Source organism: Salmo trutta, chromosome 6 (assembly GCF_901001165.1).
Source record: "Salmo trutta chromosome 6, fSalTru1.1, whole genome shotgun sequence".
Lineage (NCBI taxonomy): Eukaryota > Metazoa > Chordata > Actinopteri > Salmoniformes > Salmonidae > Salmo > Salmo trutta.
In genome coordinates, this window is record NC_042962.1 from 9,378,137 (window position 1) to 9,393,667 (window position 15,531).

The 15,531-nt window shown below is 47.5% G+C and overlaps 1 protein-coding gene across 2 annotated transcripts in view; it reads right to left on the reverse strand.

The window, feature by feature from the left end:
- The window catches only part of LOC115195376 (pleckstrin homology-like domain family B member 2), a 68,029-nt gene that overhangs the window by 19,168 nt on the left and 33,330 nt on the right, over positions 1–15,531 (reverse strand). The window contains exons 5-11 of one of the 2 annotated variants that reach the window (XM_029755171.1): positions 13,253–13,618; positions 12,177–12,314; positions 11,202–11,339; positions 1,713–1,868; positions 1,529–1,639; positions 1,317–1,406; positions 346–492 (exon numbers count right to left, since the gene is read on the reverse strand). In XM_029755171.1, the coding sequence (XP_029611031.1) occupies positions 346–492; positions 1,317–1,406; positions 1,529–1,639; positions 1,713–1,868; positions 11,202–11,339; positions 12,177–12,314; positions 13,253–13,618 (1,146 nt within the window). The remainder of the gene's footprint in view (positions 1–345; positions 493–1,316; positions 1,407–1,528; positions 1,640–1,712; positions 1,869–11,201; positions 11,340–12,176; positions 12,315–13,252; positions 13,619–15,531) is intronic. The other variant, XM_029755172.1, reaches the window with a different exon arrangement.

Genomic DNA, 15,531 nt, shown 5'->3' on the forward strand with positions numbered 1-15,531 from the left:
CACTTTTTTGGTTACTACATGACTCCATATGTGTTATTTCATAGTTTTGATGTCTTCACTATTATTCTACAATGTAGAAAAAATAGTAAAAATAAAGACAAATCCTGGAATGAGTAGGTGTGTCACATTTTTCACTGGTACTGTATATTGAAAAGTGCACGTTTAAACATTTCGACCAATCGATTGGTCGAAAGAACATACAACTTTTTTTTGTTGTTGTCAGGGACAGCCCTACAGCGAACAAAATATAAATCAAGATGAATAGAAAGGCAATAGTGTCATCCACCTCCAAACTACCCTCGCTCAAACACACACACACACACACACACACACACACACACACACCTCATCATCCTCTGGTTTTTGGGTGATGTCATCAAGGGAGGGGATATGCTCAGGATCAGGAGAGGGATTGGCCAGAACAGGGGTGGGACTTGGGTTCCCCCCCAGCTGAGAGTAAAGTTCATTGATCTCACTGACTGTGACATAGCCCTGGAAAATACCATCATGGAAACAGGGGGGGGGGGAGAATGAGAGGGTAGAGGGGAAGATGAGAGGGGGACAAAGTGGTGATAGACAGAGGGGAGGAGGTGGAGATTGAAAGAGAAAAAAAAAGAGAAATTGAGAGAGAGAGATTCAGCCATGTTCAAACTTGTTGTTAGTTTGGTTAGTGAACCTCTAGCATTAGAGGCAGAGCTGTACTGTTATGCAGGTTAAACATCTTCCATTAGTTTCACATTGAATGCTAAACATAAACAATAGGAACAGGCCTGTTTGTTACCAGTGCAATGTGTTATTATCACCGTATAAATGAAAGACGAGAGAAGGAGGAAGTGTTTCTGAAATGGCCTCTACAAAGTGCTTCTTAAAACCTCATGATATACCAGAACTTTCCCTCGGACATGCACATCATTTCAATGGATAGAATAGCAGATACAATTTATTTTTACCGCGAAGCTGGCTGCCCATTTCCTCAAAACAAAAACAAATGCCCTGGGTCGGCCAGTGGCCCTGTTTCACCTATCGTGGATCTCAGCTTTAAAATGGCAAAGATGGAGGCAGGACATGGTACCTTAGCACTCTTTATGGCAATGGAGGAAAGGAGGGATGAGAGGACCAGCAGGTCAGCAGGAAGGATAAGAGAAGAAAGAGAGGAAGGGGGCGTGGTCACGGGACTGGTCGCTAGGAGACCAACACACGTCAGCCAGCAACGCCATATCCTAAGGGACAGGAGGAGGAGGAAAGAGAGGAGACAGTGAGGCGAGGGGGAGAATCGGCGGGAATGGAGACGGTTGCTAGGCAACAGTCAAACATACCTCCTTGAGACTGATAGGACTGAGAGGGAAGTGCCGCCCACCTGTGAGGTCAGCATACTTCCTCTCCAGAGATGCATGGTTCTCTTTCTCCTGAGAGAGAGAGAGAGAGAGAGAGCGAGAGCGAGACTTTAAAATGCAAGTAGGACTGAAATCAAACACACACAAATGTGTACACACACACACACACACACACACACATCATGCGTTCATACCCTCTGCAGCATCATCTGCAGGTTGGTCCTCTCCTTCAGAAAGCTATCCTTCTCTCGCTGAGCCTGCTGGGTAATCAGGTCCGCCTGCTTCTTCAGTGTCACCAGCCTCCCCTGGGAACACACACAGTTTAACACACACATACACAAAGTTCAACACACACACTCTAACACAAACCCACCGTACCTTGCGTGTGACGGTGCTGAGTTGGTAGTCAGTGATCTCTCTGAGAAGGTGTTGTGTGTTTGTCTCCTTCTCCTCATCATGATGACTCCCTCTCTCCATCTGCTGAAAACCCAGGTCCTTAAAACACTTTGTCTCAGCCTCCAGCACCTCGGAGTCCTGAGACACACACACACACACACTTTGTCAGATTGTGTTGTAACATATTGGCTGTCCCTATGTGTACACAGTTTACTCCCTATTTTGTGCATGAGGGAGAGAGCATTCAGTCACACACACAACCAAATCAAGGCATGCTCTCGCCCAACATGCTATAAACCATGTTTCCTCATCCTATCAAATACCAGCTCCTACCCATCAGCAGGCTGAGAGTCTGTGGAGCTGAAGGACATGATGTGACCCATCCGGAAACTGACAGGAGAAGAGGAGGAAGGAGGAGGAGGAGGAGGAGGAGGAGGAGGAGGAGGAGGAGGAGGAGGAAGGAGGAGGAGGAGGAAGAGGAGGAGGAGGAAGACAAGTAGAGATAGTCCTGTAGGCAAATGAGAGGAGGAGTAGGAGGAGGGGTGAAGAGGTAGGAGCAGGTGTGTGTGTCACCGGAAGTCATTTATTTTAGCTGGAAGTGTGTGAGAAACTGAACCAGCTCACGCATACCCTGAGACAGCCACTCTACCCTAGTCCTCTCAGTCTGTAGAGACACCCACCCTGAGACAGCTGCTCTACCCTAGTCCTCTCAGTCTGTAGAGACACCCACCCTGAGACAGCTGCTCTACCCTAGTCCTCTCAGTCTGTAGAGACACCCACCCTGAGACAGCCGCTCTACCCTAGTCCTCAGTCTGTAGAGACACCCACCCTGAGACAGCTGCTCTACCCTAGTCCTCTCAGTCTGTAGAGACACCCACACTGAGACAGCCACTCTACCCTAGTCCTCTCAGTCTGTAGAGACACCCACCCTGAGACAGCCGCTCTACCCTAGTCCTCTCAGTCTGTAGAGACACCCACCCTGAGACAGCTGCTCTACCCTAGTCCTCTCAGTCTGTAGAGACACCCACCCTGAGACAGCCGCTCTACCCTAGTCCTCAGTCTGTAGAGACACCCACCCTGAGACAGCCGCTCTACCCTAGTCCTCTCAGTCTGTAGAGACACCCACCCTGAGACAGCTGCTCTACCCTAGTCCTCTCAGTCTGTAGAGACACCCACCCTGAGACAGCCGCTCTACCCTAGTCCTCTCAGTCTGTAGAGACACCCACCCTGAGACAGCCGCTCTACCCTAGTCCTCAGTCTGTAGAGACACCCACCCTGAGACAGCCGCTCTACCCTAGTCCTCTGTCTGTAGAGACACCCACCCTGAGACAGCCGCTCTACCCTAGTCCTCTCAGTCTGTAGAGACACCCACCCTGAGACAGCCGCTCTACCCTAGTCCTCTCAGTCTGTAGAGACACCCACCCTGAGACAGCCGCTCTACCCTAGTCCTCTCAGTCTGTAGAGACACCCACCCTGAGACAGCTGCTCTACCCTAGTCCTCTCAGTCTGTAGAGACACCCACCCTGAGACAGCCGCTCTACCCTAGTCCTCTCAGTCTGTAGAGACACCCACCCTGAGACAGCCGCTCTACCCTAGTCCTCAGTCTGTAGAGACACCCACCCTGAGACAGCCGCTCTACCCTAGTCCTCTGTCTGTAGAGACACCCACCCTGAGACAGCCGCTCTACCCTAGTCCTCTCAGTCTGTAGAGACACCCACCCTGAGACAGCCGCTCTACCCTAGTCCTCTCAGTCTGTAGAGACACCCACCCTGAGACAGCTGCTCTACCCTAGCCGCTCTACCCTAGTCCTCTCAGTCTGTAGAGACACCCACCCTGAGACAGCTGCTCTACCCTAGTCCTCTCAGTCTGTAGAGACACCCACCCTGAGACAGCTGCTCTACCCTAGTCCTCTCAGTCTGTAGAGACACCCACCCTGAGACAGCTGCTCTACCCTAGTCCTCTCAGTCTGTAGAGACACCCACCCTGAGACAGCCGCTCTACCCTAGTCCTCAGTCTGTAGAGACACCCACCCTGAGACAGCCGCTCTACCCTAGTCCTCTCAGTCTGTAGAGACACCCACCCTGAGACAGCCGCTCTACCCTAGTCCTCTCAGTCTGTAGAGACACCCACCCTGAGACAGCTGCTCTACCCTAGTCCTCTCAGTCTGTAGAGACACCCACCCTGAGACAGCCACTCTACCCTAGTCCTCAGTCTGTAGAGACACCCACCCTGAGACAGCCGCTCTACCCTAGTCCTCTGTCTGTAGAGACACCCACCCTGAGACAGCCGCTCTACCCTAGTCCTCTCAGTCTGTAGAGACACCCACCCTGAGACAGCCGCTCTACCCTAGTCCTCTCAGTCTGTAGAGACACCCACCCTGAGACAGCCGCTCTACCCTAGTCCTCTCAGTCTGTAGAGACACCCACCCTGAGACAGCCGCTCTACCCTAGTCCTCAGTCTGTAGAGACGCCCACCCTGAGACAGCCGCTCTACCCTAGTCCTCTGTCTGTAGAGACACCCACCCTGAGACAGCCGCTCTACCCTAGTCCTCTCAGTCTGTAGAGACACCCACCCTGAGACAGCCGCTCTACCCTAGTCCTCTCAGTCTGTAGAGACACCCACCCTGAGACAGCCGCTCTACCCTAGTCCTCTCAGTCTGTAGAGACACCCACCCTGAGACAGCTGCTCTATCCTAGTCCTCTCAGTCTGTAGAGACACCCACCCTGAGACAGCCGCTCTACCCTAGTCCTCTCAGTCTGTAGAGACACCCACCCTGAGACAGCCGCTCTACCCTAGTCCTCAGTCTGTAGAGACACCCACCCTGAGACAGCCGCTCTACCCTAGTCCTCTGTCTGTAGAGACACCCACCCTGAGACAGCCGCTCTACCCTAGTCCTCTCAGTCTGTAGAGACACCCACCCTGAGACAGCCGCTCTACCCTAGTCCTCTCAGTCTGTAGAGACACCCACCCTGAGACAGCTGCTCTACCCTAGCCGCTCTACCCTAGTCCTCTCAGTCTGTAGAGACACCCACCCTGAGACAGCTGCTCTACCCTAGTCCTCTCAGTCTGTAGAGACACCCACCCTGAGACAGCTGCTCTACCCTAGTCCTCTCAGTCTGTAGAGACACCCACCCTGAGACAGCCGCTCTACCCTAGTCCTCTCAGTCTGTAGAGACACCCACCCTGAGACAGCCGCTCTACCCTAGTCCTCTCAGTCTGTAGAGACACCCACCCTGAGACAGCTGCTCTACCCTAGTCCTCTCAGTCTGTAGAGACACCCACCCTGAGACAGCCACTCTACCCTAGTCCTCAGTCTGTAGAGACACCCACCCTGAGACAGCCGCTCTACCCTAGTCCTCTGTCTGTAGAGACACCCACCCTGAGACAGCCGCTCTACCCTAGTCCTCTCAGTCTGTAGAGACACCCACCCTGAGACAGCCGCTCTACCCTAGTCCTCTCAGTCTGTAGAGACACCCACCCTGAGACAGCCGCTCTACCCTAGTCCTCTCAGTCTGTAGAGACACCCACCTGGCATACTCATAAGCACACACACACACACACACACACACACACAGACGAACGACAAGCACACACAGACGAACGACAAGCACACACAGACGAACGACAAGCACACACATAGACAACAAGAACACACACACACACACAACCACGGATGAACGACAAGCATGTGCATACGCCTAGGTACAAACACACAGGACAGAGAGGGAGAGAGCAGGATATAGTGTTCATGGGAGAAGTACGCTATAGCCTTTTTATTTAACCTTTATTTAACTAGGCAAGTCAGTTAAGAACAAATTCTTATTTACAATGACGGACTACCAAAAGGAAAAAGACCTCCTGCAGAGACGGGGGCCTGGGATTAAAAAAATATATTTTTAAAATATTTTCGTATAAATATAGGACAAAACACACATCACGACAAGAGAGACAACACTACATAAAGAAAGACCTAAGACAACAACATAGCAAGGCAGCAATACATGACAACACAGCATGGTAGCAACACAACATGACAACATGGTGGCAACACAAAACATGGTACAAACATTATTAGGCACAGACAACAGCACAAAGGGCAAGAAGGTAGAGACAACAATACATCACGCAAAGCAGCCACAATTGTCAGTCAGAGTGTCCATGATTGTGTCTTTGAATGAAGAGACTGAGATAAAACTGTCCAGTTTGAGTGTTTGTTGTAGCTCGTTCCAGTCTCTAGCTGCAGCGAACTGAAAAGATGAGCGACCCAGGGATGTGTGTGCTTTGGGGACCTTTAACAGAATGTGACTGGCAGAACATGTGTTGTATGTGGAGGATGAGGGATGCCGTAGATATCTCAGATAGGGGGAGTGAGGCCTAAGAGGGTTTTATAAATAAGCATCAACCAGTGGGTCTTGCGTGATGTGTCCTATAAGGAGCAGTGGTGGCAAATCTCATGGCCGAATGGTAAAGAACATCTAGCCGCTCGAGAGCACCCTGACCTGCCTTTTCTATATATTATGTCTCCGTAATCTAGCATGGGTAGGATGGTCATCTGAATCAGGGTTAGTTTGGCAGCTGGGGTGAAAGAGGAGCGATTACGATATAGGAAACCAAGTCTAGATGTAACTTTAGCCTGCAGCTTTGATATGTGCTGAGAGAAGGACAGTGTACCGTCTAGCCATACTCCCAAGAACTTGTATGAGGCGACTACCTCAAGCTCTAAACCAGTGGTTCTTAACCTTGGTGGAGGTACTGACCCCCACCAGTTTCATATGCGCATTGACCGAACCCTTCTTAATTGGAAAAATAAAATTCAAAACATAGGTATATATTTTACTGGTGCACAAAATGAACCGTGCATCAACATCAGTGTTCAAAGAACAAAACCATTAAAACATGATTTTCACACAAAAACATAATAATGAATATTTACTGCAAATCAGTGTGACTTCTACTGTTGCCTTGCAGAGACCAGTTCAGAAATGCGCGGCTTCACCTGTTCCTTTTCTTCGTTTTTATGTCCAGCATCCTCGAAAAGGATTGCTCGCAAAGATATGTTGTAACAAACGGTATGAAAATAGCAATAACAGGGTACGTTACCATTTGTTGACACCAAAACGTTGAGAGCGTTGTTGTTCTGAAGAGTTGCTGTTGAACCTGGCTCTGCTGAATTTCAATGATTTCATCGAGGTATTTCATCATTGACATCTGTTGTCTCAACACTAAACGTGAACGGCTGTCTCACCCATGCTGGATATGACTCTCTTGTAGGGAAGTATCCGTCGAGAGACTTTGCAAGCTCATCTAAGTGCGTGGCAATTGCTTGCTTCAGTTCCGCGGGTACAGAAATGTCTCCGATTCCAGATACATCTTCCATCTTACTTACACAGTCGTCCAGCAGGGGAAAGTTTGCGAAGTTTATCGTTCTCTGTTCGTCGTTTCCATAACGGTAGCTTTTTTTGAAAAGCCTTCAGGTTTCCTTCCGCTTCGATGATGTTGACTCCACCGCCCTGCATCTCTTGATTGAGATGATTGAGAGCTGGAGTTCATTCTCGCTAAAATGAGAATGAACTCAGAATTTTTTTAAGCAATCTGCATGACGATGTTGGTGCTCTTGCAAAAACAGGGCTAATTCCACACGCACGGCAAAAACCCGATTCAGCACCTGTCCCCGGGATAACCACCTAACGTTAGAATGGTACAGAAGTACCTCGAATTCAGAGCCCGTTTCTTTACACAGCTCACTGAAGATGCGGTGCCTCAGAGCACTATTTCGCACATAGTTCACGCATTCCACTACAATTTTTAATACTTCTGCCAGTTTTGGAGGCAAGGTTTTTGTTGCCAACGCATGCCTGTGCAGAATACAATGCGTAACAATGATGTGTGGTGCATCGGCTTTCACTAGCGCACCAAAACCAGACTTTCTTCCTTCCCAGCATGACTGGAGCTCCGTCCGAACAAACTGCAGAAACCATATCCCACGAAAGATTGTTGTCTTTGAAGAAGTCATCCACAAGTTTCTTCACATCGGCTGCCTTAGTTGTTGTCGTAAGAGGCTTACAAAATAAAAAAAAATCTTCCTTTATCACGTCGTCTTTCACATAGCGCACAAATACAGCAAGCTGGCTTAGATTGGAAACGTCTGTGGTCTCGTCGAGTTGAAGGCTGAATTTTGCCGGGCTTGAAATCAGATCTGCAACTACTTGAGCCAAGATGTCTTTGCTCATGTCCTCTATTCTGTCGCTAATGGTGTCATTTGAAAGAGGAATTTGGGATAACTTAACTTCAGCCGCTTTTCCCAGCATGATATTCGCCATCTTCAACACAGCTGGTTTTATGAGTGTTTCACCAATGGTGTGTGGTTTGCCCTGCTTTGCGATCAGGTAAGCAACTTCGTACGATGCTGTGAGGATCGGTTTGTTGATGGGTACAAAGCCGAGAACAGGCAGAGTAGACTTTTCATCGAATCTGGCTCTCTTCACCTTGAATTCAGTGAGCGTTGTGTTCTTGTATTGTCCATCTCCATGCAGCTTAAGGAAGTGTTCTCTTAGTTTTGCCGGTGCTAGACTAGAATTGCTCAACTTGGCATTGCAAATCATGCAGTTAGGACGCTGACTCTCATCACGTTCCGTTATACATGTGAATCCATATTGTACATATTCGTCTGACCACTTTCTTTTTTTGCTCGACATAGTTAGTATGAAGGGATTAAAATATTAAGAAAGAAATCACACGACGTACCATCACGACAGTCACAATTCGACTACTGAGCGCGCCAAATTCCCTGCAGCACAGATAGGCCAAGCGATGTTGCGTGATCACCTGCAGCCAATGATGGCCAAGCGGGGCGTGTCATCACGAATCATATGAGTCGGGTGTGTGTCTTGACCTCCGCCGAACCCCTGAGACTGACTCACCGAACCCCTGGGGTTCGATCGAACCCAGGTTAAGAACCACTGCTCTAAACCCTCAGAGGTAGTAATCACACCAGTGGGGAGAGGGGCATTCTTCTCACCAAACCACATGACCCTGTTGTGAATTAACAGCTGTATATTTGGACCGGAGACAGCATGACAGGGATTTACACATACCAAGTCATCTAGTCACATGCCAATCAATGTACTGTATGTATGTGTTTAGCTTGACAATATGTGGCTCACATTACATATCATGCACACAGTGGTGTAAAGTACTTAAGTAAAAATACTTTAAAGTACTACCTAAGTAGTTTTTTGGGTTATCTGTACTTTACTATTTATATTTGACAATGTTTACTGTTACTTCACTACATTCCTAAAGAAAATGATGTACTTTTTACTCCACAAATTTTTCCTGACACCCAAAAGTACCCCGTTAAATGTTGAATGCTTAGCAGGACAGCAAAATGGTCTAATTCACACACAAGAGAACATCCCTGGTCATCCCTACTGCCTCTGATCTGGTGGATTCACTAAACACATGCTTCGTTTGTAAATTATGTCTGAGTATTGAAGCTTGCCCCTGGATATCTGTAAATGTTTTACAAAAAAACTAGAAAATGGTGCCGTCTGGTAAGGAATTTAAAATGATTTATACTTAAGTATATTTTAGCAATTTCATTTACTTTTGATACTTAAGTACAGTGAGGGAAAAAAGTATTTGATCCCCTGCTGATTTTGTACGTTTGCCCACTGACAAAGAAATGATCAGTCTATCATTTTAATGGTAGGTTTATTTGAACAGTGAGAGACAGAATAACAACAAAAAAATCCAGAAAAACACATGTCAAAAATTTTATAAATTGATTTGCATTTTAATGAGGGAAATAAGTATTTGACCCCTCTGCAAAACATGACTTAGTACTTGGTGGCAAAACCCTTGTTGGCAATCACAGAGGTCAGACGTTTCTTGTAGTTGGCCACCAGGTTTACACACATCTCAGGAGGGTTTTTGTCCCACTCCTCTTTGCAGATCTTCTCCAAGTCATTAAGGTTTCGAGGCTGACGTTTGGCAACTCAAACCTTCAGCTCCCTCCACAGATTTTCTATGTGATTAAGGTCTGGAGACTGGCTAGGCCACTCCAGGACCTTAATGTGCTTCTTCTTGAGCCACTCCTTTGTTGGCTTGGCTGTGTGTTTTGGGTCATTGTCATGCTGGAATACACATTTTCAATGCCCTGGCTGAGGGAAGGAGGTTCTCACCCAAGATTTGACGGTACATGGCCCCGTCCATCGTCCCTTTGATGTGGGGAAGTTGTCCTGTCCCCTTAGCAGAAAAACACCCCCAAAGAATAATGTTTCCCCCTCCATGTTTGATGGTGGGGATGGTGTTCTTGGGGTCATAGGCAGCACTCCTCCTCCTCCAAACACGGCGAGTTGAGTTGATGTCAAAGAGCTCCATTTTGGTCTCATCTGACCACAACACTTTCACCCAGTTGTCCTCTGAATCATTCAGATGTTTATTGGCAAACTTCAGATGGGCATGTATATGTGCTTTCTTGAGCAGATTTCAGTACTTCACGGCGTAGTGTGTTACCAATTGTTTTCTTGGTGACTATGGTCCCAGCTGCCTTGAGATCATTGACAAGATACTCCCGTGTAGTTCTGGGCTGATTCCTCACCGTTCTCATGATCATTGCAACTCCACGAGGTGAGATCTTGCATGGAGCCCCAGGCCGAGGGAGATTGACAGTTCTTTTGTGTTTCTTCCATTTGCAAATAATCGCACCAAATGTTGTCACCTTCTCACCAAGCTGCTTGGCGATGGTCTTGTAGCCCATTCCAGCCTTGTGTAGGTCTACAATCTTGTCCCTGACATCCTTGGAGAGCTCTTTGGTCTTGGCCATGGTGGAGAGTTTGGAATCTGATTGATTGATTGCTTCTGTGGACAGATGTCTTTTATACAGGTAACAAGCTGAGATTAGGAGCACTCCCTTTAAGAGTGTGCTCCTAATCTGAGCTCGTTACCTGTATAAAAGACACCTGGGAGCCAGAAATCTTTCTGATTGAGAGGGGGTCAAATACTTATTTCCCTCATTAAAATGCAAATCAATTTATAACATTTTTGACATGTGTTTTTCTGGATTTTTTTGTTGTTATTGTGTCTCTCACTGTTCAAATAAACCTACCATTAAAATTATAGACTGATCATTTCTTTGTCAGTGGGCAAACATACAAAATCAGCAGGGGATCAAATACTTTTTTCCCCTCACTGTATATTTAAAACCAAATACTTTTAGAGTTTTACTCAAGTAGTATTTTACTGGGTTACTTTCACTTTTCTATTAATGTAGCTTTACTCAAGAATGACAATTGGGTACATTTTCCACCACTGCATGCACACAGTGCTTATGACACCACAAACTCTTACAAACTTCATGTAACAGCACGTACACACCCACCCATATTGTCTCCCTCTCTCTCTCTCCCTCCCTTATGTTGAGTTGCCCCTAGTGAACCCAGTTGACTCAGTGTTACAACAGACACACACCTGAGTCTTCTGGTCCTGTGCCTGTTGTTCCATGTCGGCCATCTTGGTGTCGAGTGTCTCCACAGCATCTCTCTCCTGCTGCAGAGCTGCTAGCTCCGCCTCCTGCTCTGCCTGCACCAGGGCACCCTCCACCTCCACCTGGATGGAGAGAGAGGGAGTGAGTGAGTGTGTCCACCTCCACCTGGATGGAGAGAGGGGGAGTGAGTGTGTCCACCTCCACCTGGATGGAGAGAGGGGGAGTGAGTGTGTCCACCTCCACCTGGATGGAGAGAGGGGGAGTGAGTGTGTCCACCTCCACCTGGATGGAGAGAGGGGGAGTGAGTGTGTCCACCTCCACCTGGATGGAGAGAGGGGGAGTGAGTGTGTCCACCTCCACCTGGATGGAGAGAGGGGGAGTGAGTGTGTCCACCTCCACCTGGATGGAGAGAGGGGGAGTGAGTGTGTCCACCTCCACCTGGATGGAGAGAGAGGGAGTGAGTGTGTCCACCTCCACCTGGATGGAGAGAGAGGGAGTGAGTGTGTCCACCTCCACCTGGATGGAGAGAGAGGGAGTGAGTGTGTCCACCTCCACCTGGATGGAGAGAGAGGGAGTGAGTCTGTCCACCTCCACGTGGATGGAGAGAGAGGGAGTGAGTCTGTCCACCTCCACGTGGATGGAGAGAGAGGGAGTGAGTCTGTCCACCTCCACCTGGATGGAGAGAGAGGGAGTGAGTCTGTCCACCTCCACCTGGATGGAGAGAGAGGGAGTGAGTCTGTCCACCTCCACCTGGATGGAGAGAGAGGGAGTGAGTCTGTCCACCTCTACCTGGATGGAGAGAGGGGGAGTGAGTGTGTCCACCTCTACCTGGATGGAGAGGCAGTAAGTATGTCTCTCTCACCTCTTTCTACCCAACTTTTTCTCTACATCTCTCCCTCCCTCCTTTCCTCTCTCCCTCCCCCTATATCTCTGTCCCTCCCTCCCCCATCCCTCCTTACTTCTCTGAGTGATTCGTCCATCTGGTTATCCAGTTCTTTGATCTTCTGTTCCAGCTTGTCCATGTTGTTGAGCACCTGGATCCTCTCCTCCTCCACACGGGTCACTTCCTTCCTCCGCCGTCCCTCCTCTGCCAGCGCCTAAAGATGACATCACACTCTCACAATGGAATCTATGCTAAGTTCTTTATTCACTGGTCCTGGAGAGATATTGGTGGTGCTGTTGTCTGTTCCCAGCCCAGAACAAACCTGATTCAGTTGATCTAGATCTTGATAATTAGTTGATTAATGCGTGTTAGTGCTGAGCAGGAACAAAAGCCTGCACCCACTACAGGTCGTCCAGAACAAGGGCTAAAAAAAACACTGTGGTCATAGACATGTTCTAGGTGTTAACGTGATAGCTTCATTGGTTGGATTTAGCTGTCCACACACACATCTCCTGTGACCTACTCTCACAGCTGCACAGAAACCTAACTTGAAATACAGTATCCAGCACCTCCAGGTTCTGACACGGTAAATAGAAGACCAATTCACTAGAACAAACGACCCTGACCTCTAAAGCTTGTTGTGGGGGTCTAAGAAGATAAGACATTTTTGCGAGTAGATAAAATATGTGGATCCTAAATGGTAGAGTAAGTCAGATTCCAGAGGAGTTTCCACAACAGAACTAAGCAATGTAGAAGGAGGCGTTGAGATGTGGCCAGGGCCAGTGTGTGTTTTCCTCTGTAATACTTTATGGTGAGAGGGGATCTCTCTACCACTCTTATCCCTCTCTCCTTTAACTCTTATGAGAAGCAACATTAAGCTTCGTAAAGGCTGTTATTAAGCTTGTGTAAGGACTGCCTGACCTGAGGTCTCGTTAACAGGTTGCCAGGTGATGAACACTTTGCCTCCTGTCAATCATTTAACAAGGCTTAATTAAGCTTTACTCAGAGGAAGGACAGCAGTAGCACCTTAGGTATATCTGTGTGTCAGAGAGAGAAAGACAGGGAGGTTGGCTGAAAGGGGAGAAAGAGAGAGAGACAGATAGGTTGGCTGAAAGGGGAGAAAGAGAGTGTGAGAAAGTGAAGAAGTCTCACCTGATTGGTCCTCGGTAGATGCGGGGTGGGCGAGGAGGCAGAGCTTCGTAGAGTGACGACGGGCGACTCCGCCCTGTTGTCACGGTGATCGCTGCTCCATCGCTGTCGGACCTGACGCTCCTTGTCGTTACCATAATAATCGTTTTCCGAGCCGGTACCATTTCCGTTAACGGTTAAGTCGAAGAAGACTGATACTGGCTCTTTGTCGTCAGAGACCTGGAGCTTCTCTAGTTCCCGGTTGATCTTTTGGATGTTGGCTAGACCGGCACCGGTACCTGGACTAGAACCAACACCCTTCTCCCTGTCCTGCTCCGATCGCCCCAGCTCTGAACACAAAGACAGGATGGTCTCCAGCCGTTGGAGTTCCTACAACACACACAGAAACCCACACAAACATGTACCCTACCGTTCACAAGACCGGGGTCACTTAGAAATGTCCTTGTTTTGGAAGAAAAGCACATTTTTTGTCCATTAAAATAACATCAAATTGGTCAGAAATACAGTGTAGACATTGTTAATGTTGTAAATGACTATTGAAGGTGGAAACGGCAGATTCTTTATGGAAAATCTACATAGGCGTACAGAGGCCCATTATCAGCAACCATCACTCCTGTGTTCCAATGTCACATTTTGTTAGCTAATTCAAGTTTGTCATTTTAAAAAGGCTAATTGATCATTAGAAAATCCTTTTGCAATTATGCTAGCACAGCTGAAAACTGTTGTTCTGATTAAAGAAGCAATAAACCTGGCTTTTAGACTAGTTGAGTATCTGGAGCATCATATACTTCGATTACAGGCTCAAAATGGCCAGAAACAAAGAACTTTCTTCTGAAACTCGTCAGTGTATTCTTGTTCTGAGAAATGAAGGCTATTCCATTTGAGAAATTGCCAAGAAACTGAAGAACTCGTACAACGCTGTGTACTACTCCCTTCACAGAACAGCGCAAACTGTGTCTGACCAGAATAGAAAGAGGAGTGGGAGGCCCCGGTGCACAACTGAGCAAGAGGACAAGTACATTAGTGTCTAGTTTGAGAAACAGACACCTCACAAGTCCTCAGCTGGCAGCTTCATTAAATAGTACCCACAAAACACCAGTCTCAACGTCAAAAGTGAAGAGGCGACTCTGGGAACACATGGCGCAGTAAGGACCTCAACATGACAGCAGCTCAATGCCCTAGCTGTGAACAGAGCAAAATGCCCAACCACCACTAATACAGCCGCCCAAGTCCCACCCTGCGACCTAAGAGGTATGTATCAGATGCTCTGCTCACACCTACAGTGATGGTCCGGGCCTAAACCACACAAAATCAACACTATGGAACACAAAGCTTTTACGATCTCTTCCTGGAATATACAAGGTCTGAGGTCATCTGCCTTTAGCCTAAAGAGCAGGAACCCAGACTTCAAAGAAATTGGAAATACAGACATTGTCATCCTACAAGAAACATAGTATAGAGGAGACGGACCCACTGTTTGCCCTCCAGGTTGCAGAGAGCTGGTAGTCCCATCCACCAAACTACCAGGTGTAAAACAGGGAAGAAACTCAGGGGTTATGCTAATTTGTTACAGGGCAGACCTAACCCACTCTATTAAACTAGTCAAAACAGGAACATTTTACATAATGTCCTCATTGTGCTATATATATCCTATATCCCCCCAATACAAATTCCCTGTCTTAGGTCAGTTAGGATCATCACTTTATTTTAAGAATGTGACATTTTGGAATAATAGTAGAAAGAATGATTTATTTCAGCTTTTATTTCTTTCATCACATTCCCAGTGGGTCAGAAATTTACATAGACTCAATTAGTATTTGGTAGAATTGCCTTTAAATTGTTTAACTTGAGTCAAACATTTCAGGTAGCCTTCCACAAGCTTCCCACAATAAGTTGGGTGAATTTTGGCCCATTCCTCCTGACAGAGCTGGTGTAACTGAGTCAGGTTTGTAGGCCTCCTTGCTCGCACACGCTTTTTCAATTCTGCCCACACATTTTCTATAGGATTGAGGTCAGGGCTTTGTGATGGCCACTCCAACACCTTGACTTTCTTGTCCTTAAGCCATTTTGCCACAACTTTGGAAGTATGCTTGGGGTCATTGTCTATTTGGAAGACTCATTTGCGACCAAGCTTTAACTTCCTGACTGATGTCTTGAGATGTTGCTTAAATATATCTACATAATTTTCTTTCCTCATGATGCCATCTATTTTGTGAAGTGCACCAGTCCATCCTGCAGCAAAGCACCCCCACAACATGATGCTGCCACCCCTGTGCTTCACG